This window comes from Staurois parvus, unplaced genomic scaffold (genome assembly GCF_062004578.1).
Source record: "Staurois parvus isolate SC_StPar_1 unplaced genomic scaffold, SC_StPar_1.0 ptg000414l, whole genome shotgun sequence".
Taxonomy (NCBI): Eukaryota; Metazoa; Chordata; class Amphibia; order Anura; family Ranidae; genus Staurois; species Staurois parvus.
Window position 1 is genome coordinate 6,901,873 of NW_028318210.1, and position 23,152 is coordinate 6,925,024.

The window sequence follows — 23,152 nt, forward strand, 5'->3', positions numbered from 1 at the left end:
CCATAAGTTCATCAAGGTGCTTACATTATTTATTAGTATCTTTGTGTTTTAGGATGATAATAGGCTGACAGGCATTCAAGAGGTAATACTTTGGCCTCTTGAATGCTTGTGGGTTTTGTTTTTGTGTGTTTGTGACACCTGAATGGGCTTTTTGAATTGTAATGTGGTTGGTTTGCAGTTGCAGTGTGGCCCTGTACTTCTAAGTAGGTTGCATTCAGCAAGGGTACTGGCCATTATATGCAATGGGGGGCATAATTCTGTGTGCTGCAGCTTTCCAGCCCCCCAGCTCTCTAATACTTACCTGAGCCTCATTTTGATTCAGCGATGTACACAAGAGCAGCATCTCTCCCGGAACAATCCCTCCTTATTGGCTGAGACAGCAGTAGAAGCCATTACCAATGAGGAGAGAGTTGGGGGTGGGGCAGGGTGGGGCAGGGACGAGCGACATCTGTATGTGAATGGACACACAGATATAAAAAAAAGGAACGGGCAGATATTTGATCATTCCTTACTCTATCCACAATGCAAAAAAATGTTTTGTCTTTAGATATTTTTTAACTTCCACTGCAGTAGCACTGCATTATCAAGATTCAATCTCTAGCCTGCTCACTGATCAGTGAAGATACAAGGCCCAGTAAGAATCTAAGCAGTGCGGGAGGGGAATGACTGCAGCCCAAACAAAAAAAGTATTTCGTTGTATACTGAATTTTAAGGGTGCATAAGATGATAAATGTACCTGAAGGCCCATAGAGTTTACTGTCATGCTGTGCCAAGCAGCTAAAGGGTTAGTTCACCTTTATCAAAAAACTGCTTATGCTGTAGCTAAAAACAAACTGTGTAGCTTTGGCCAAAGTTGAGTAATGCCCTTTCTAAAGGGGTAGGCTATTTACAGTGAGGAACAGAAGTATTTGAACACCCTGCGATTTTGCAAGTTCTCCCACTTAGAAATCATGGAGGGGTCTGAAATTCACTTTGTAGGTGCATTCCTACTCCGAGAGACAGAATTAAAAAAAAAATTCAGGAAATCACATTATATGATTTTTAAAGAATTTTTTTGTCTTTCACTGCTGAACATTAGTATTTGAACACCTAAGAAACAGCAAGAATTCTGGCTCTCAAAGACCTGTTACTGTGCCTTTAAAAAGTCCACCTCTACTCCACTCATTAATCTAACTTAGTAGCACCTGTCTGAGCTCTTTAAAGACACCTGTCCACCCCACAGTCAGTCAGACGCAAACTACTACCACGGGCAAGACCAAAGAGCTGTCAAAAGACACCAGAGACAAAATTGTGGACCTCCACAAGACTGGAAAGGGCTATGGGGCAATTACCAAGCAGCTTGGTGAAAATAGATCAACTGTTGGAGCAATTGTTAGAAAATGGAAGAGGCTAAAGACGACTGTCAGTCTCCCTCGGACTGGGGCTCCATGCAAGATCTCACCTCGTGGGGTATCGCTGATGATGAGAAAGGTGAGGAATCAGCCCAGAACTACAAGGGAGGAGCTAGTCAATGACATGAAGAGAGCTGGGACCACAGTTTCAAAGGTCACTGTCAGTAGAACACTACGCCATCATGGTTTCAAATCATGCATTGCACGGAAGGTTCCCCTGCTCAAGTCATCACATGTCCAGGCCCGTCTTAAGTTTGCCATTGACCATCTGGATGATCTAGAGGAGGCATGGGAGAAAGTCATGTGGTCAGATGAGACCAAACTTCACTCGTCGTGTTTGAAGGAAAAAGAAGGATGAGTTGCATCCCAAGAACACCATCCCTACTGTGAAGCATGGGGATGGTAACATCATGCTTTGGGGGTGCTTTTCTGCAAAGGGGACAGGACGACTGCACTGTATTAAGGAGAGGATGAATGGGGCCATTTATTGTGAGATTTTGAGCAACAACCTCCTTCCCTCAGTCAGAGCATTGAAGATGGGTCGTGGCTGGGTCTTCCAACATGACAACAACCTGAAGCACACAGCCAGGATAACCAAGGAGTGGCTCTGTAAGAAGCATATCAAGGTTCTGGAGTGGCCTAGCCAGTCTCCAGACCTAAATCCAATAGAACAACTTTGGAGGGAGCTGAAACTCCGTGTTGCTCAGCGACAGCCCCGAAACCTGACAGATCTAGAGGAGATCTGTGTGGAGGAGTGGGCCAAAATCACTGTTGCAGTGTGTGCAAACCTGGTCAAGAACTACAAGAAACGTTTGACCTCTGTAGTTGCAAACAAAGGCTTCTGTACCAAATATTAACACTGATTTTCTCAGGTGTTCAAATACTTATGTTCCTCACTGTATGTTCCTCAATGAAGCCTGACTAAAATACTCCCAGAGATTGCATAATCCCATCCTGTCTTATTGCTAGGATGTTGCTAATACATTTCGACCTGTTACTGTTCACCTCCAACATCACAGGAGTGAGCTATTCCTTTGTTTCAAACCTCTTCAAATGTACTTTCTCCCACCGATTCAGTAGCTCTGAGCCCAGCATTTGAGAGCTCTCTCCTGTGATGGTGGATAATAACAGTAACAGCTGGACATGTCTCAGCAACAAGGCAGAACGGGATGATGCGATCTTTGGAAGTATTTCAGTCAGGCTTCATGAGCTATGTAAATGGCCTACATCTATAACAAGGGCATTATTCTACTTTGGTGAAAGCTGCACAGTTAGTTTTTATCAACAGACAACCCTTACCTGCATGGGCAGTTTTATGAAGTATGTTTTTAAGCCACAACTGTTACTTAACCTTATATATTCAAACAATAGTGCAGCGCTCCCTTGCTAATTAATTAGTGTACTAAAAAATATATATATATATTAATTAGTGTACCAAAAAATATTTTATATTCTTAAATTAATAAATCCTAAACTTGTGATTATAAATCCAAAAATAATCTATATAATTAACCTAAATATATGCAAGTATATTAATGACCAAAACAATAAAACTATCCAATCCAATAAAACGAAAACAATATATCCCATCAACAAGTGTCCAAAATGATATTTAAATGAATAGTTCTCCAATATTAATATATGGATTTGGTCCAACACATTGGACGGCTTCAGGATAATTGTTCCTCTATTATGCGCTTACCTCCTTATTTGCCTACTTAATATAGGCTGAAATAGCTGTTTGTCCTACAGGGACAGATGCAAATACTGCTGCTCCTGAACTCCTTCCTAGATGGTTCCACACTGCAATTTACTAATTATCCACCTGATGTCTCTCCAGTGTGTAGTTTCCTATGGTGGTATAAGGATGGATGGATTTCCCCTTCTTACCTCCAGGGGTCTATTCCTCCTTGTATCCCCTCCAGGTCTCCACATACATGATACCAAAGAAAAGCAAAAAATAGTGCCTTATCCTTTAAAAACCTTTATTTATATAGCCAGTAATCCCACTCACATATTTAACAAATGAAATGCGCCTTATCAAACTTTGTGTGTGCTCAGCACAAATCTCGTACTCGTCGTGACAAGCCAACTTAGCGTGATGACGTCAGAGCCCCTTCCCTACGCGTTACGCCACCGGTCACGTGGCTTCATTAGGGAGAATTTTCCCTGATGAAGCCATGTGACCGGTGGCGTAACGCATAGGGGAGGGGCTCTGACGTCATCACGCTAAGTCGGCTTGTCACGGCGAGTGCGAGATTTGTGCTGAGCACACACAAAGTTTGATAAGGTGCATTTCATTTGTTAAATATGTGAGTGGGATTACTGGCTATATAAATAAAGGTTTTTAAAAGAGAAGGCACTATTTTTTGCTTTTCTTTTGGTATCATGTATGTGGAGACCTGGAGGGATACAAGGAGGAATAGACCCCTGGAGGTGAGAAGGGGAAATCCATCCATCCATCCATCCTTATACCACCATAAGAAACTACACACTGGAGAGACATCAGGTGGATAATTAGTAAATTGCAGTGTGGAACCATCTAGCAAGGAGTTCAGGAGCAGCAGTATTTGCATCTGTCCCTGTAGGACAAACAGCTATTTCAGCCTATATTAAGTAGGCAAATATGGAGGTAAGCGCATAATAGAGGAACAATTATCCTGAAGCCGTCCAATGTGTTGGAACAAATCCATATATTAATATTGGAGAACTATTCATTTAAATATCATTTTGGACACTTGTTGATGGGATATATTGTTTTCGTTTTATTGGATTGGATAATTATATTGTTTTGGTCATTAATATACTTGCATATATTTAGGTTAATTATATAGATTATTTTTGGATTTATAATCACACGTTTAGGATTTATTAATTTAAGAATATAAAATATTTTTTGGTACACTAATTATTATATATATTTTTTTTAGTACACTAATTAATTAGCAAGGGAACGCTGCACTATTGTTTGAATATATAGAGTTATTAACACCATTTATGAGTTGGTGTAGGGTGCTAGCGAACCTATTTGTACATATATATAAAAATTATTTTTATTTTTTGGTTGTGTATAACACTTTTGAATTTCACCATATTAGCTCACAAGTCATTTTGGCACTTGATTGAATGTTACTTAACCTAATCCCTAACACTATGTTAACCCCTTCTGCAGTATACATGTCTTTTCCTGAGCCTAAACCATAGGCATTATATTATTACAAATAAAAACCACCAGTGCCAAGATATCAGTGCTGAAAGCAACTGAGACTATTGGCATGAAATGAACAATCCTTTCTTGCCATTTTCGGGCACAGTTTTATCTCTTGATCTATCTGTGACTAATTATATCCAGAACCATCTTCTGTCCTTTTGTGGGTATACAATGATGTGTGGTTTTTTTATCAGAGCCGCGGTGGATCCTGTACATCTGCCTTCATCTGGAATTGATAGGACTTTATTTTAATCCTGTGTCACTGTCAGGTTTCTGTTTATAAAGAATCAAGAGATACATTTGCCCTTGTTCCATATTCAGTGGTCACAGGACAGCTGCTCTTGGTTTAGCATGTCACACAGTAGGTGAGTCCAGATCTGCAGTTAATCTCCATGGCTCCTGTATTTTTTTACGCACCTTTGAAATCTCAGGTGAAGAGTCAGGGAATGTTGGCCAAGAAGAAGCAAGGATTAGCTGCATATCCCTTGGTGTGCTGTCTTTCCAAGATTAAATGATGGTGGCAATTGTAGCGTCTTCCGCCTTCCGTCTTTAATTAGACAAGTTATTCCAAGCATGCAGATAGACCGGATAAAATTCTGCAGCTGCAAAGTATGAAATGGACAAGTCTGGTCAGAACTCTGTAACTGCCTTTGTGAAAGCCAGAGTTTCCTTTGATTTTTTTTTTTTTGACAATACTGATGGATTGTTTTGACATTAAAAATCCTGTGGATAATCATAAGATATGAAAACATTTTCACTGTGAAAAATTATCAACTTTGTTACATGATTTGATACTCTATTACAAAATATAAAAATATTCTTTGCATTATTATTTTGTCACATTAAATAGCGAGAAAAGTACTGGAGATTTACTAAAACTGGTGCACACAGAATCTGGTGTAGCTGTACACAGTAACCAATCAGTTTCCAGGTTTTATTGTCAAAGCTTAATTGAGCAAGCTGAACTCAAAGCTGATTGGTTACTATGCACAGCTGTACTAGAGTGTGTGTGCACCAGTTTTACTAAATATCACCCATTGTCTAACAAGTGACCTGCAAATTATTGTACTTATCATAAAATAAGGATATTTTAAGAATACACCATTTTAATATTAAAAAAAAATCTGAAATTGTATTCTGCATGCTAAGCTCAGTGATAGCCTGTAGATGCCACTGTTGCTGCCACTGAGAATAGCAAGGTATGAGATGGACTAAGAGGTTTATTTATGAGAAACTTTCTTGTTGACAATAGCAACCAATCAGCATACAATTGTCATTTCTGCAATGGAGAGTTGAAAATGGAATAAGGATTTTGACCGATTGTTATGGGTAACATGTAATGTTATCTTCAACACATTTTCCATAGATGAGCCTCTTCTATTGCATATGATCCACAACCAAGAGCAGTGTTTGCTGCTATAGGTCTAGCACTTTGCACATGGTAATTACTCTTTGTACTGATTTATTGAGTAAGCCTGAATATGTTTCATATAATGTCTTCCCTTTCAGCTAATATCATATAGCTAAAAGGCAGTTAGGTAATTTTACACTTTTTAAAAAAAACACGGACAAGCCCTTTAAAAATGACAGACAGTTCAATACACTGATAAAAATACACTACTCAAAAAAATTAAAGGAACACTTTTTAATCAGATTATAGCATCAAGTCAATTTAAACTCCTGGGAGAGTGATCTTTTCAGTTAAGTAGCAGAGGGGGTTGTTAATCAGTTTCAGCTGCTTTGGTGTTAATGAAATTAACAACAGGTGCACTAGATGGGCAACAATGAGATGACCCCCAAAACAAGAATGGTTTTACAGGTGGAAGCCACTGACATTTTTTTCCCTACTCATCTTTTCTGACTGTTTTTCACTAGTTTTTCATTTGGCTAGGGTCAGTGTCACTACTGGTAGCATGAGGCGATACCTGGACCCTACAGAGTTTACACGGACAGTCAAACTCCTCCAGGATGGCACATCAATACGTGCCATTGCCAGAAGGTTTGCTGTGTCTCCCAGCACAGTCTCAAGAGCATGGAGGAGATTCCAGGAGACAGGCAGTTACTCTAGTAGAGCTGGACAGGGCCATAAAAAGTCCTTAACCCATCAGAAGGACCGGTATCTGCTCCTATGTGCAAGGAGGAACAGTATTAGCATTGCCAGAGCCCTACAAAATGCCCTCCAGCAGGCCACTGGTGTGAATGTCTCAGACCACCCTCATGAAGCCTGTTTCTGATTGTTTGGTCAGAGGGCCCAACATCCTCTAGTGGGCCATGTGCTCACTGCCCGGCACTACAGAGCTTGATTGGCATTTGCCATTGAACACCAGAATTGGCAGGTCTGCCACTGGCGCCCTGTGCTTTTCACAGATGAGAGCAAGTTCACCCTGAGCACATGTGACAGACGTGAAAGTGTCTGGGGAAGCCATGGAGAATGTTATGCTGCTTGTAACATCATTCAGCATAACTGTTTTGTTGGTGGGTCAGTGATGGTCTGAAAAGGCAAATCCATGGATTGATGCACAGGCCTCTACAGGCTAAACAATCGCACCCTGACTGCCATTACCCATATGGAAGAAAAATATATTTGAAATATATTTTAAAAATATATATATATATATATATACTGTATGTTGAAATGCATTTTTATTACAAAATATATGGAAAATATTTTTAAAAATACATTTCAAATATACTGTCTTTAAAAATACAAATCTACATTTTTGGAATGCATTTACAAATATATGTAAAAATGTATGTTAAAATGGATTTTTTATATTTAAAAAAAAATCTGAAGAATATAATTTAAAAAATATATTTTTAAAAATATATTTTTTAAAAATATATTCTTCAGATTTTTTTAACATATAAAGAAGTCCAAGCAGGTCAGTTTTTACTCCTGTGTTATGTGTTAACTAATTTCCTCTATTTTTAGAGCCTCGTGGGAAGATCTTCAGCAGCTCACTAAAGAGAGAGGAAGACATCTTAGGGATGCTGAAGTTATTCATAAATGCTTCTGGGATCTAAAAGAAGCCCTTGGTCAAATTGAGGTAAATTATTTCACTCCTGTTTTTAAGGGGTCAGTCCACCAAAAAATATTTATGTTTTAAGTAGATACTGCAAAGATAAACCACCTGGCAATGTTCCTTTATTTCTCCGAGATTTTAGTGGTGAGACATCTGTGAATGCTTGAACTAAAAGTTCTGCACATCTCTATGGTCATACTGAGGCGTCATTGTGCTCCATGTTGTATTTTTTTTCAGTTATTTTATTCGATGCAATAAGAAAGAGAAGGTGAAGGAACATGCAAAACTACCAGGCGGTCAGGAACTGTAAGTCCAAGAGACTTACTCAGCCCACCATCCTACTATATTATTTAAATAATATTTTTAGTTAGACTGAGCTAAACATAGTAGAAGCATATACTCTATGGCCAAAAGTATGTAGGCACCACCCCAAAAAACTACATTCAGGTGTTTTCATTGAAGGGCACTGTTAATGCTAAAGCATGCAAATACATTTTAGATGCTACTTTATGCAAATCAGTTTTGGGAAGGCCCTTTTCTGTGCTCCATTGATGAGTATGGTGTGGGGCAATTCAAGTGACCTGCACAGACTCAGAATATCAACCCGATTTGTACACTTCTAGGATGAACTGGAATGTCAGTTGTGATCAGGTTTTCTCCTCCATCAGTACCTGATTGTCACAGACACATTCCAAAATGTGCAAAGCCTTCCCAGAAGAGTGAAAGCTATTTTAACCACCGGGGGGAGTCTATATTAATGCCCATGACGTTGGAATATCCCATTGTCCAATAAACTCCTATACAGTAAATGTGATAGTCAGGTGTTCACAACCCTTTGACCATGTAATGTAGGACCTAATGTTTAAAAACCAGAGCAAAACAAAATGGAACCATAATAGAAGGTCTAATTATCGCAACCAATCAGATTCCTGATTACATTTTCCATAAGGCTGTCAGATATAATCTGACAGGTTTTTAATAGCCAACGTCTATTATTTTCTTTTTCATCTACTAATAAACTCAGGTATTGAGGATCCTTCATTCAAACATATCGGCAATTCAAGAACATATGTTATCTAATGAAAGTAGACTTTAGTCTGCTTGGTGAATGAAAACTGTGGTAGTGAGGTTCTTGCTGTTGCTTATGAGAGGGGTTTGGTGAGATAGGTTAAACTCTGTATTATAGTAAACTGTATAGTTATCACACAGTGGGCAGGCAGAAGGGCCTACAGAAGGGCAGGTAAATTGTTTGTATTGCTTATAGCAACCAGCTAGACCTGCTTTTGCTTTGTAGTCTTCAGTGTAAAACTGCAAACTGAAAATGTTTTGGTTGTTCTGAGCAGCGCTATACCATTTCTTTCCTTTTGGCATTTGTAAATCATCTCAAATATATAATGTGTGCTCATGGGATAAGTAGTTATATGTGCATTTCTTTTCTTTGATTGCCCGGCAGGAAAAATCCAAAAGCATTCCTGATGACATTGCCAAAGACCTTAGCGGAGTGCAGTCCCAGCTGCGTAAACACAAGGCCCTGGAACATGAGTTGGCTGGGAATGAGCAGCAGGTAAGCGATTCATTACTGTGCATGTCTGGGGAACATGCATGGTTATCATACCAGCCCTGGCCCTTTTACACACAGCTCTGCCTACTCTCGTATGCCTGATGTGCTACAGCTGTCTCCGATGGTCAGGCCCGTCTGCTGACATTTCAGCGGGGGGTATAGATCATGTGATAATTGCGCTTAACATGCAGAATAATGGAGAAGGGTTGGCTGCCTTGAGGTTAAATTTGCTGACTGATTAAGCCTGAAACTTGCTGGAGACGCTGGGCTTGAATTTCTCTGTTAGCTCCTTGTGTCATTGAACAGTCTTAGGTTGTCATTAGAGATGAGCGAAGAAATGAAAAATTCGATTCGACTGATTCGGCGAATTCGTGGACAATATTCGATTCGAGTCGAATAAATTCGCTGTGAATTTAACTTAAAAAAGGGTGTTTCTAGGCTTCAGAGAGACTTAATATTAGTGCAGAACACTGTACCTTTAATTTAAATGCCCTTGGAGTCTGCTGGGGAAGAGAAATAATACTGTCTGTCAGTATGACATGCAGATGAGTGCCGTCGATCTTAGAATCACTGCACACTTCACTCCTTTGGCCAGTCACGGGGCCAAAACCAGTGTTTGGAGCCACAGTGTGGCGGTGGAGGCAGCAGCAATGGGAGGCCATACAGCAACCTATGACAAAATGGAAACCAGCAGGAGCGTGAGGAGACCTGAAAGTGGCACATGGCAGAGTGGGAGCAATGGGAGGCGGTACAGGGACCCAGGTCACACTGTGGGCCCAGCAGCAGCGTGACCAGGCGGTACGGGGGCCCATGGCCGATATGGGGCTTGGTGGCACCTATGGAAGGCCTGTAATCTGCCAGCAACCTATGACAAAATGGACAACCGCAGGAGTGTGAGGAGATTTCAAAGTGGCACATGGCAGAGTGGAAGCAATGGGAGGCCGTACAGGGACCCAGGTCACACTGTGGGCTCAGCAGCAGCGTGACCAGGAGGTACGGGGGCCCATGGTCGATATGGGGCCTGGCGGCACCTATGGAAGGCCGCTAATCTGCCAGCAACCTATGACAAAATGGACAACCGCAGGAGTGTGAGGAGATTTCAAAGAGGTACATGGCAGAGTGGAAGCAATGGGAGGCCGTACAGGGACCCAGGTCACACTGTGGGACCAGCATCAGCGTGAACAGGCGGTACGGGGGCCCATGGCCGATTTGACCTCATTCATCCCATAGTCCTGCCGACTCACGAATAGCGTGGCCTCCTCAAAGGGCCTGAGCAAGCGCAGGTGTCACACATGAGCTGACAATGGCTGACATCTAAGTTACACAGGGAGTACCTTTATCCGCTTTTAACATCAGGAAATCTGTGATGGCCTTTAGCTGTTCGTAAAGGCGGTCTAACATATGTAGGGTTGAATTACACCTTGTTGCAACGTCACAGCATGAGGAGTCGGTACGGGGGCCCATGGCAGATTACATGTCTGGCAGCAGCAATGGGAGGCCCGTAATCTGCCAGCACCCTATGTCAAAAAATTTAACACACCAGCAGTGTGAAGAGACCTGAAAGTGGCACATGGCAGCAGAGTGTGGCGATGGAGACAGCAGCAATGGGAGGCCGTACAGGGACCCATGAGAGACTCTGGACTTGGCAGCAGCATGAGGAGGCGGTATATAGGGGCCCATGGCAGATTAGGGGCCTGGCAGCAGCTATGTGAGGCCCGTAATCTGCCTGCACCCTATGTCAAAAAATTAAACACACCAGCAGTGTGAAGAGACCTGAAAGTGGCACATGGCAGCAGAGTGTGGCGATGGAGACAGCAGCAATGGGAGGCCGTACAGGGACCCATGAGAGACTCTAGACTTGGCAGCAGCATGAGGAGGCGGTATATAGGGGCCCATGGCAGATTAGGGGCCTGGCAGCAGCTATGTGAGGCCCGTAATCTGCCTGCACCCTATGTCAAAAAATTAAACACACCAGCAGTGTGAAGAGACCTGAAAGTGGCACATGGCAGCAGAGTGTGGCGATGGAGACAGCAGCAATGGGAGGCCGTACAGGGACCCATGAGAGACTCTGGACTTGGCAGCAGCATGAGGAGGCGGTATATAGGGGCCCATGGCAGATTAGGGGCCTGGCAGCAGCTATGTGAGGCCCGTAATCTGCCTGCACCCTATGTCAAAAAATTAAACACACCAGCAGTGTGAAGAGACCTGAAAGTGGCACATGGCAGCAGAGTGTGGCGATGGAGACAGCAACAATGGGAGGCCGTACAGGGACCCATGAGAGACTCTGGACTTGGCAGCAGCATGAGGAGGCGGTATATAGGGGCCCATGGCAGATTAGGGGCCTGGCAGCAGCTATGTGAGGCCCGTAATCTGCCTGCACCCTATGTCAAAAAATTAAACACACCAGCAGTGTGAAGAGACCTGAAAGTGGCACATGGCAGAGTGTGGCGATGGAGACAGAAGCAATGGGAGGCCGTACAGGGACCCATGACAGACTCTAGACTTGGCAGCAGCATGAGGAGGCGGTATATAGGGGCCCATGGCAGATTAGGGGCCTGGCAGCAGCTATGTGAGGCCCGTAATCTGCCTGCACCCTATGTCAAAAAATTTAACACACCAGCAGTGTGAAGAGACCTGAAAGTGGCACATGGCAGCAGAGTGTGGCGATGGAGACAGCAGCAATGGGAGGCCGTACAGGGACCCATGAGAGACTCTGGACTTGGCAGCAGCATGAGGAGGCGGTATATAGGGGCCCATGGCAGATTAGGGGCCTGGCAGCAGCTATGTGAGGCCCGTTATCTTGCAGCACCCTATGTCAAAAAATTAAACACACCAGCAGTGTGAAGAGACCTGAAAGTGGCACATGGCAGCAGAGTGTGGCGATGGAGACAGCAGCAATGGGAGGCCGTACAGGGACCCATGAGAGACTCTAGACTTGGCAGCAGCATGAGGAGGCGGTATATAGGGGCCCATGGCAGATTAGGGGCCTGGCAGCAGCTATGTGAGGCCCGTATTCTGCCTGCACCCTATGTCAAAAAATTAAACACACCAGCAGTGTGAAGAGACCTGAAAGTGGCACATGGCAGCAGAGTGTGGCGATGGAGACAGCAGCAATGGGAGGCCGTACAGGGACCCATGAGAGACTCTGGACTTGGCAGCAGCATGAGGAGGCGGTATATAGGGGCCCATGGCAGATTAGGGGCCTGGCAGCAGCTATGTGAGGCCCGTAATCTGCCTGCACCCTATGTCAAAAAATTAAACACACCAGCAGTGTGAAGAGACCTGAAAGTGGCACATGGCAGCAGAGTGTGGCGATGGAGACAGCAACAATGGGAGGCCGTACAGGGACCCATGACAGACTCTAGACTTGGCAGCAGCATGAGGAGGCGGTATATAGGGGCCCATGGCAGATTAGGGGCCTGGCAGCAGCTATGTGAGGCCCGTAATCTGCCTGCACCCTATGTCAAAAAATTTAACACACCAGCAGTGTGAAGAGACCTGAAAGTGGCACATGGCAGCAGAGTGTGGCGATGGAGACAGCAGCAATGGGAGGCCGTACAGGGACCCATGAGAGACTCTGGACTTGGCAGCAGCATGAGGAGGCGGTATATAGGGGCCCATGGCAGATTAGGGGCCTGGCAGCAGCTATGTGAGGCCCGTAATCTGCCTGCACCCTATGTCAAAAAATTTAACACACCAGCAGTGTGAAGAGACCTGAAAGTGGCACATGGCAGCAGAGTGTGGCGATGGAGACAGCAGCAATGGGAGGCCGTACAGGGACCCATGAGAGACTCTGGACTTGGCAGCAGCATGAGGAGGCGGTATATAGGGGCCCATGGCAGATTAGGGGCCTGGCAGCAGCTATGTGAGGCCCGTAATCTGCCTGCACCCTATGTCAAAAAATTTAACACACCAGCAGTGTGAAGAGACCTGAAAGTGGCACATGGCAGCAGAGTGTGGCGATGGAGACAGCAACAATGGGAGGCCGTACAGGGACCCATGAGAGACTCTGGACTTGGCAGCAGCATGAGGAGGCGGTATATAGGGGCCCATGGCAGATTAGGGGCCTGGCAGCAGCTATGTGAGGCCCGTAATCTGCCTGCACCCTATGTCAAAAAATTAAACACACCAGCAGTGTGAAGAGACCTGAAAGTGGCACATGGCAGAGTGTGGCGATGGAGACAGCAGCAATGGGAGGCCGTACAGGGACCCATGACAGACTCTAGACTTGGCAGCAGCATGAGGAGGCGGTATATAGGGGCCCATGGCAGATTAGGGGCCTGGCAGCAGCTATGTGAGGCCCGTAATCTGCCTGCACCCTATGTCAAAAAATTTAACACACCAGCAGTGTGAAGAGACCTGAAAGTGGCACATGGCAGCAGAGTGTGGCGATGGAGACAGCAACAATGGGAGGCCGTACAGGGACCCATGAGAGACTCTGGACTTGGCAGCAGCATGAGGAGGCGGTATATAGGGGCCCATGGCAGATTAGGGGCCTGGCAGCAGCTATGTGAGGCCCGTTATCTTGCAGCACCCTATGTCAAAAAATTAAACACACCAGCAGTGTGAAGAGACCTGAAAGTGGCACATGGCAGCAGAGTGTGGCGATGGAGACAGCAGCAATGGGAGGCCGTACAGGGACCCATGAGAGACTCTAGACTTGGCAGCAGCATGAGGAGGCGGTATATAGGGGCCCATGGCAGATTAGGGGCCTGGCAGCAGCTATGTGAGGCCCGTAATCTGCCTGCACCCTATGTCAAAAAATTAAACACACCAGCAGTGTGAAGAGACCTGAAAGTGGCACATGGCAGCAGAGTGTGGCGATGGAGACAGCAGCAATGGGAGGCCGTACAGGGACCCATGAGAGACTCTGGACTTGGCAGCAGCATGAGGAGGCGGTATATAGGGGCCCATGGCAGATTAGGGGCCTGGCAGCAGCTATGTGAGGCCCGTAATCTGCCTGCACCCTATGTCAAAAAATTAAACACACCAGCAGTGTGAAGAGACCTGAAAGTGGCACATGGCAGCAGAGTGTGGCGATGGAGACAGCAGCAATGGGAGGCCGTACAGGGACCCATGAGAGACTCTAGACTTGGCAGCAGCATGAGGAGGCGGTATATAGGGGCCCATGGCAGATTAGGGGCCTGGCAGCAGCTATGTGAGGCCCGTAATCTGCCTGCACCCTATGTCAAAAAATTAAACACACCAGCAGTGTGAAGAGACCTGAAAGTGGCACATGGCAGCAGAGTGTGGCGATGGAGACAGCAGCAATGGGAGGCCGTACAGGGACCCATGAGAGACTCTGGACTTGGCAGCAGCATGAGGAGGCGGTATATAGGGGCCCATGGCAGATTAGGGGCCTGGCAGCAGCTATGTGAGGCCCGTAATCTGCCTGCACCCTATGTCAAAAAATTTAACACACCAGCAGTGTGAAGAGACCTGAAAGTGGCACATGGCAGCAGAGTGTGGCGATGGAGACAGCAACAATGGGAGGCCGTACAGGGACCCATGAGAGACTCTGGACTTGGCAGCAGCATGAGGAGGCGGTATATAGGGGCCCATGGCAGATTAGGGGCCTGGCAGCAGCTATGTGAGGCCCGTAATCTGCCTGCACCCTATGTCAAAAAATTAAACACACCAGCAGTGTGAAGAGACCTGAAAGTGGCACATGGCAGAGTGTGGCGATGGAGACAGCAGCAATGGGAGGCCGTACAGGGACCCATGACAGACTCTAGACTTGGCAGCAGCATGAGGAGGCGGTATATAGGGGCCCATGGCAGATTAGGGGCCTGGCAGCAGCTATGTGAGGCCCGTAATCTGCCTGCACCCTATGTCAAAAAATTTAACACACCAGCAGTGTGAAGAGACCTGAAAGTGGCACATGGCAGCAGAGTGTGGCGATGGAGACAGCAGCAATGGGAGGCCGTACAGGGACCCATGAGAGACTCTGGACTTGGCAGCAGCATGAGGAGGCGGTATATAGGGGCCCATGGCAGATTAGGGGCCTGGCAGCAGCTATGTGAGGCCCGTTATCTTGCAGCACCCTATGTCAAAAAATTAAACACACCAGCAGTGTGAAGAGACCTGAAAGTGGCACATGGCAGCAGAGTGTGGCGATGGAGACAGCAGCAATGGGAGGCCGTACAGGGACCCATGAGAGACTCTAGACTCGGCAGCAGCATGAGGAGGCGGTATATAGGGGCCCATGGCAGATTAGGGGCCTGGCAGCAGCTATGTGAGGCCCGTAATCTGCCTGCACCCTATGTCAAAAAATTTAACACACCAGCAGTGTGAAGAGACCTGAAAGTGGCACATGGCAGCAGAGTGTGGCGATGGAGACAGCAGCAATGGGAGGCCGTACAGGGACCCATGAGAGACTCTGGACTTGGCAGCAGCATGAGGAGGCGGTATATAGGGGCCCATGGCAGATTAGGGGCCTGGCAGCAGCTATGTGAGGCCCGTAATCTGCCTGCACCCTATGTCAAAAAATTTAACACACCAGCAGTGTGAAGAGACCTGAAAGTGGCACATGGCAGCAGAGTGTGGCGATGGAGACAGCAGCAATGGGAGGCCGTACAGGGACCCATGAGAGACTCTGGACTTGGCAGCAGCATGAGGAGGCGGTATATAGGGGCCCATGGCAGATTAGGGGCCTGGCAGCAGCTATGTGAGGCCCGTAATCTGCCTGCACCCTATGTCAAAAAATTTAACACACCAGCAGTGTGAAGAGACCTGAAAGTGGCACATGGCAGCAGAGTGTGGCGATGGAGACAGCAACAATGGGAGGCCGTACAGGGACCCATGAGAGACTCTGGACTTGGCAGCAGCATGAGGAGGCGGTATATAGGGGCCCATGGCAGATTAGGGGCCTGGCAGCAGCTATGTGAGGCCCGTAATCTGCCTGCACCCTATGTCAAAAAATTTAACACACCAGCAGTGTGAAGAGACCTGAAAGTGGCACATGGCAGCAGAGTGTGGCGATGGAGACAGCAGCAATGGGAGGCCGTACAGGGACCCATGAGAGACTCTGGACTTGGCAGCAGCATGAGGAGGCGGTATATAGGGGCCCATGGCAGATTAGGGGCCTGGCAGCAGCTATGTGAGGCCCGTAATCTGCCTGCACCCTATGTCAAAAAATTTAACACACCAGCAGTGTGAAGAGACCTGAAAGTGGCACATGGCAGCAGAGTGTGGCGATGGAGACAGCAACAATGGGAGGCCGTACAGGGACCCATGAGAGACTCTGGACTTGGCAGCAGCATGAGGAGGCGGTATATAGGGGCCCATGGCAGATTAGGGGCCTGGCAGCAGCTATGTGAGGCCCGTAATCTGCCTGCACCCTATGTCAAAAAATTAAACACACCAGCAGTGTGAAGAGACCTGAAAGTGGCACATGGCAGCAGAGTGTGGCGATGGAGACAGCAGCAATGGGAGGCCGTACAGGGACCCATGAGAGACTCTGGACCTAGCAGCAGCATGAGGAGGCGGTATATAGGGGCCTATGGCAGATTAGGGGCCTGGCAGCAGCTATAGGAGGCCCGTAATCTGCCAGCACCCTATGTCAAAAAATTAAACACACCAGCAGTGTGAGGAGACCTGAAAGTGGCACATGTTTGAGGCATGATTCATGGCGGATTTAGTCAGTTGTGTCAGGAACTGGTGGTTTGAAATCCAGACTAATCCACGCCTGATTCATTTTCACAAACGTGAGTCTCTCCACACTTTGGGTGGACAGTCGTGTCCTCCGCGGAGTTACAATACCTCCTGCCGCACTAAACACGCGCTCCGATGCCACGCTACTGGCCGGGCATGACAGCCTTTCAAGGGCAAATTCAGCTAGTTGGGGCCAAAGGTCAAGTTTCGTTGCCCAGTAGTCAAGGGGATTGTCTACCTCGGTTGGCAGGGTGCTGTCCAAGTAGGCCCAAGCCTGTTGTTTGAGCTCCTGCTCCAGGTCCACCTGATGCTGCTGCTGCTGCTGCGGCTGGTTAGTAGTTTCCTCACTGCGCTGGTGAAGAAAGCTACTCATCATCGACTGCAGACTGAGGCAGCCACTGCTGGTGGAGCTGCCACTGCTCCTACCACCCCACCCCTCCCCTGCTGCCATGCCAGCGGAACGCGAGCGCACAGGGCCCACAGTGTCTGAGGATGGACGTTGGCGCACAAAGGCAGAGACCAACTGACTACATAGGTGGTTTTTATAGTACGTAATTTTGGCCTCCCTCTCAGCAGGTGTGAAAAAGGCCACCATTTTGGACCGGTAGCGAGGGTCCAACAAGGTGGACAGCCAAAAGTCATCCCTCTGTCTGATGGTTATTATTCGGCTGTCGCTACGCAAGCAACCGAGCATGCTATGGGCCATTTGTGCCAAGGAATGCGAGGGACTCCCTGCCTCCATCTCCACAGCATACTGCCACGGTGCGTCTGGGTCCTCTGTCTCCTCCTCCTCCTCCTCTACCAGATGCTCCTGCTCCTCCACTCCTGTCCGCTGAGTGGAAAAACCACCCATTTCACTCAATAATTCCTGAGCACAAATGTCCTCCTCTACCTCCTCCTCTTCTTCCTGTCCTGCCCCCACAGGGGTCATGTGGCGTTGAGATCTGTGCGCCACGTCTACCGCACCCTGACCAGCCATTGTTAACAGCATTTGTTCCAGGACGTGCAACAGAGGAATGACGTCGTTCATCCCATAGTCCTGCCGACTCACGAATAGCGTGGCCTCCTCAAAGGGCCTGAGCAAGCGGCAGGTGTCACGCATGAGCTGCCAATGGCTGACATCTAAGTTACACAGGGGAGTACCTTTATCCGCTTGTAACATCAGGAAATCGGTGATGGCCTTTCGCTGCTCGAAAAAGGCGGTCTAACATGTGTAGGGTTGAATTCCACCTTGTTGCAACGTCGCAGATCAGGCGATGCTGTGGAATTCCGTTCTGCCGCTGCAGCTCAATGAGGGTGTTCTTTGCGGTGTAGGAATGGCTGAAATGCATGCACAGTTTACGTGACATTTTAAGGATGTCTTGCAGTGGGATGGTGGATTTTAGGAACCGCTTGACAACCAGATTGAACACGTGAGCCATGCATGGCGCATGGCACAACCTTCCTTGACGCAGAGCAGACACCATGTTCTTTCCGTTGTCAGTCAACATGGTTCCGATTTTTAGTTTGCGCGGAGACAGCCATCTGTCGATTTCTCTGTTCATTACACTCAGCAGTTCCTCCCCTGTGTGACTACGTTCGCCAAGACATACCAGGTGCAGCACAGCGTGACACCGTTGCGCCCTGCACATGTGATATGCCGGTCGGGTAATGGGACTTGGCACGGGGGTGGCGGCTGAGGACACGGCGGAAAAAGAGGTGGTAGAGGCGGACATGCTTGCTGGACCAAGGACGTGCAAACGTGGAGGCAAAAGCGTCGTGACCTGTCCAAGTTGCTGGTGCGGCTGTGCCGGCACCACGTTCACCCAGTGGGCCGTAAATGACATGTACTGTCCCTGACCGTAGTTACAGCTCCACACGTCGGCGCTGCCGTGCACTTTGGCAGAGACCGACATGCTCAAAGACTGGCCCACCATCTCTTCTACATGTGAATGCAGGGCTGGCACTGCCTTTTGGGCAAAGAAATGACGGCTTGGCACTCTCCACCGCGGCGCGGCACAAGCCATCATTTCTCGGAAAGGTGCTGAGTCCACCAGTTGGAAAGGGAGGGACTGCAGCACCAGCAACTTGGACAGGAGGACGTTCAGCTTTTGCACCGTCGGGTGCGTGCTCGCAAACTGTTGTCTCTTGGATACGGATTCCAAGAAAGACTGTTGACGGAATCCGAGAAGAGGAGTAGCAGGAGAAGGAGCATCTGAACGAGCGGAAGATGCCAACGAGCGACAACTCCCCTCAGCAGAGGTGTTGGAGCCTTGACTGGCTGATAGAGGGCGATTGACGACGTCGGGTGACGGAGCAAGTAACGGAGCGGGTGATGGAGCGGGGGCTGGGGCAGGCAGAACCGCCGTATGTTTATCACGGTTTTCCCAGGCCACCGAATGGTGACGCTGCATATGCTGACGCAACGCTGTAGTCCCAACATGGGCCCCCTGGCCACGCTTGCATTTCTGGCCACATAGTCGACATACGGCTACGTTTACTTCCTCGGGCGGCTTGAGGAAAAATTGCCACACCACCGAGTAGGAAACTTTGCCCCCGCTACTCTTCACTGGCTGACTGCTACTTCCTCCGTGCGCACCGGCACCACTACTGGCCGTGGTGGTAGGCTGCAGTGGAGCTGGTGCTCTACTCCGTGGACGTTTGGCTCCACTGACACTGATGCGACCCTGCTGCTGTCTCCTGGGCAACCCACCGACTGTTTTGCTCGCTGCCAAGCTGCCACCCTCTTCTCCTGATGATGCGGAAGAAATTGCCTGATGACGACGAGGCTGCCAAGTGCGATCAACCTCCTCATCATCAAGTAGGGTCTCCGCCTCACTACTAGCCCCCTCGGCTGCGTCTGGGTCAGGAGACAGACCTGTCTCTAGACCGGCTACCGAGCCACTCTCCTCGCCAGTACTTGTTCGCTTGGCTGCTGAAAAGGCCGATGTCTCCCCCCGTTCCTGACCGCCCTCTGTTAGCTCTTCCTCACTGTACAGTGGGGCTGAGCCCACAGCATGCGATACTTCGCTTGGTGAGGGAACAGCAAAGGACAGGGGCAGGTAGAGGACACGTGATTTCAGTGGGCTTGCTCCCGGGCCATGCCAACTAACGGTTGTGTCTGACGTACCCACCGACCGTTGGCTGTAGGTGTCAGAGGTGACCTGGGAAGAGGAAGACGACCGAGCCAACCAATCAATGACGGCAGGGTTGTCGGTGGAGACACGACCGCTGGATGACACCGGGAGCACTGGCCTCTGGCTGCGAATACTGCTGCCTCGACCCCTTCCTCTGCTGCCACGTCTGCTCGCTCCTAAAACATTGCCTCCTCTGCCACTCCTCTGCATGTTGTCTGACATACTATTTAATTCAACGATTAGGTGTCCCTGAGTAACAATTCTCTGGCACTCAGTAACAATTCTGTCTGTCCCTGAGTATGAATTCTGTGGCCCTGAGTAACAATTCTGTGTCTGTGCGAGTAACAATTCTGTGTCTGTGCGAGTAACAATTCTGTGTCTGTGCAAGTAACAATTTTGTGTCTGTGCGAGTAACAATTCTCTGGCACTCAGTAACAATTCTGTCTGTCCCTGAGTAACAATTCTCTGGCACTCAGTAACAATTCTGTCTGTCCCTGAGTAACAATTCTCTGGCACTCAGTAACAATTCTGTCTGTCCCTGAGTATGAATTCTGTGGCCCTGAGTAACAATTCTGTGTCTGTGCGAGTAACAATTCTGTGTCTGTGCAAGTAACAATTTTGTGTCTGTGCGAGTAACAATTCTCTGGCACTCAGTAACAATTCTGTCTGTCCCTGAGTAACAATTCTCTGGCACTCAGTAACAATTCTGTCTGTCCCTGAGTATGAATTCTGTGGCCCTGAGTAACAATTCTGTGTCTGTGCGAGTAACAATTCTGTGTCTGTGCAAGTAACAATTTTGTGTCTGTGCGAGTAACAATTCTCTGGCACTCAGTAACAATTCTGTCTGTCCCTGAGTAACAATTCTCTGGCACTCAGTAACAATTCTGTCTGTCCCTGAGTAACAATTCTCTGGCACTCAGTAACAATTCTGTCTGTCCCTGAGTATGAATTCTGTGGCCCTGAGTAACAATTCTGTGTCTGTGCGAGTAACAATTCTGTGTCTGTGCAAGTAACAATTTTGTGTCTGTGCGAGTAACAATTCTCTGGCACTCAGTAACAATTCTGTCTGTCCCTGAGTAACAATTCTCTGGCACTCAGTAACAATTCTGTCTGTCCCTGAGTAACAATTCTCTGGCACTCAGTAACAATTCTGTCTGTCCCTGAGTATGAATTCTGTGGCCCTGAGTAACAATTCTGTGTCTGTGCGAGTAACAATTCTGTGTCTGTGCAAGTAACAATTTTGTGTCTGTGCGAGTAACAATTCTCTGGCACTCAGTAACAATTCTGTCTGTCCCTGAGTAACAATTCTCTGGCACTCAGTAACAATTCTGTCTGTCCCTAAGTAACAATTCTCTGGCACTCAGTAACAATTCTGTCTGTCCCTGAGTATGAATTCTGTGGCCCTGAGTAACAATTCTGTGTCTGTGCGAGTAACAATTCTGTGTCTGTGCAAGTAACAATTTTGTGTCTGTGCGAGTAACAATTCTCTGGCACTCAGTAACAATTCTGTCTGTCCCTGAGTAACAATTCTCTGGCACTCAGTAACAATTCTGTCTGTCCCTGAGTAACAATTCTCTGGCACTCAGTAACAATTCTGTCTGTCCCTGAGTATGAATTCTGTGGCCCTGAGTAACAATTCTGTGTCTGTGCGAGTAACAATTCTGTGTCTGTGCAAGTAACAATTTTGTGTCTGTGCGAGTAACAATTCTCTGGCACTCAGTAACAATTCTGTCTGTCCCTGAGTAACAATTCTCTGGCACTCAGTAACAATTCTGTCTGTCCCTAAGTAACAATTCTCTGGCACTCAGTAACAATTCTGTCTGTCCCTGAGTATGAATTCTGTGGCCCTGAGTAACAATTCTGTGTCTGTGCGAGTAACAATTCTGTGTCTGTGCAAGTAACAATTTTGTGTCTGTGCGAGTAACAATTCTCTGGCACTCAGTAACAATTCTGTCTGTCCCTGAGTAACAATTCTCTGGCACTCAGTAACAATTCTGTCTGTCCCTGAGTAACAATTCTCTGGCACTCAGTAACAATTCTGTCTGTCCCTGAGTATGAATTCTGTGGCCCTGAGTAACAATTCTGTGTCTGTGCGAGTAACAATTCTGTGTCTGTGCAAGTAACAATTTTGTGTCTGTGCGAGTAACAATTCTCTGGCACTCAGTAACAATTCTGTCTGTCCCTGAGTAACAATTCTCTGGCACTCAGTAACAATTCTGTCTGTCCCTGAGTAACAATTCTCTGGCACTCAGTAACAATTCTGTCTGTCCCTGAGTAACAATTCTCTGGCACTCAGTAACAATTCTGTGTCTGTGCGAGTAACAATTCTGTGTCTGTGCAAGTAACAATTTTGTGTCTGTGCGAGTAACAATTCTCTGGCACTCAGTAACAATTCTGTCTGTCCCTGAGTAACAATTCTCTGGCACTCAGTAACAATTCTGTCTGTCCCTGAGTAACAATTCTCTGGCACTCAGTAACAATTCTGTCTGTCCCTGAGTATGAATTCTGTGGCCCTGAGTAACAATTCTGTGTCTGTGCGAGTAACAATTCTGTGTCTGTGCAAGTAACAATTTTGTGTCTGTGCGAGTAACAATTCTCTGGCACTCAGTAACAATTCTGTCTGTCCCTGAGTAACAATTCTCTGGCACTCAGTAACAATTCTGTCTGTCCCTGAGTAACAATTCTCTGGCACTCAGTAACAATTCTGTCTGTCCCTGAGTATGAATTCTGTGGCCCTGAGTAACAATTCTGTGTCTGTGCGAGTAACAATTCTGTGTCTGTGCAAGTAACAATTTTGTGTCTGTGCGAGTAACAATTCTCTGGCACTCAGTAACAATTCTGTCTGTCCCTGAGTAACAATTCTCTGGCACTCAGTAACAATTCTGTATGTCCCTGAGTAACAATTCTCTGGCACTCAGTAACAATTCTGTCTGTCCCTGAGTAACAATTCTCTGGCACTCAGTAACAATTCTGTCTGTCCCTGAGTATGAATTCTGTGGCCCTGAGTAACAATTCTGTCTGTGCGAGTAACAATTCTGTGTCTGTGCAAGTAACAATTTTGTGTCTGTGCGAGTAACAATTCTCTGGCACTCAGTAACAATTCTGTCTGTCCCTGAGTAACAATTCTCTGGCACTCAGTAACAATTCTGTCTGTCCCTGAGTAACAATTCTCTGGCACTCAGTAACAATTCTGTCTG

General features: G+C 47.1%; 1 protein-coding gene across 1 annotated transcript in view; it reads left to right on the top strand.

Annotated features, from left to right (window-relative positions):
• SPTBN5 (spectrin beta, non-erythrocytic 5) overlaps window positions 1-23,152 on the top strand; it is a 435,120-nt gene that overhangs the window by 176,485 nt on the left and 235,483 nt on the right. Inside the window, exons 29-30 of the mRNA XM_089686901.1 lie at window positions 7,535-7,649; window positions 9,079-9,189. Of these exons, the coding sequence (XP_089543027.1) occupies window positions 7,535-7,649; window positions 9,079-9,189 (226 nt within the window). The remainder of the gene's footprint in view (window positions 1-7,534; window positions 7,650-9,078; window positions 9,190-23,152) is intronic.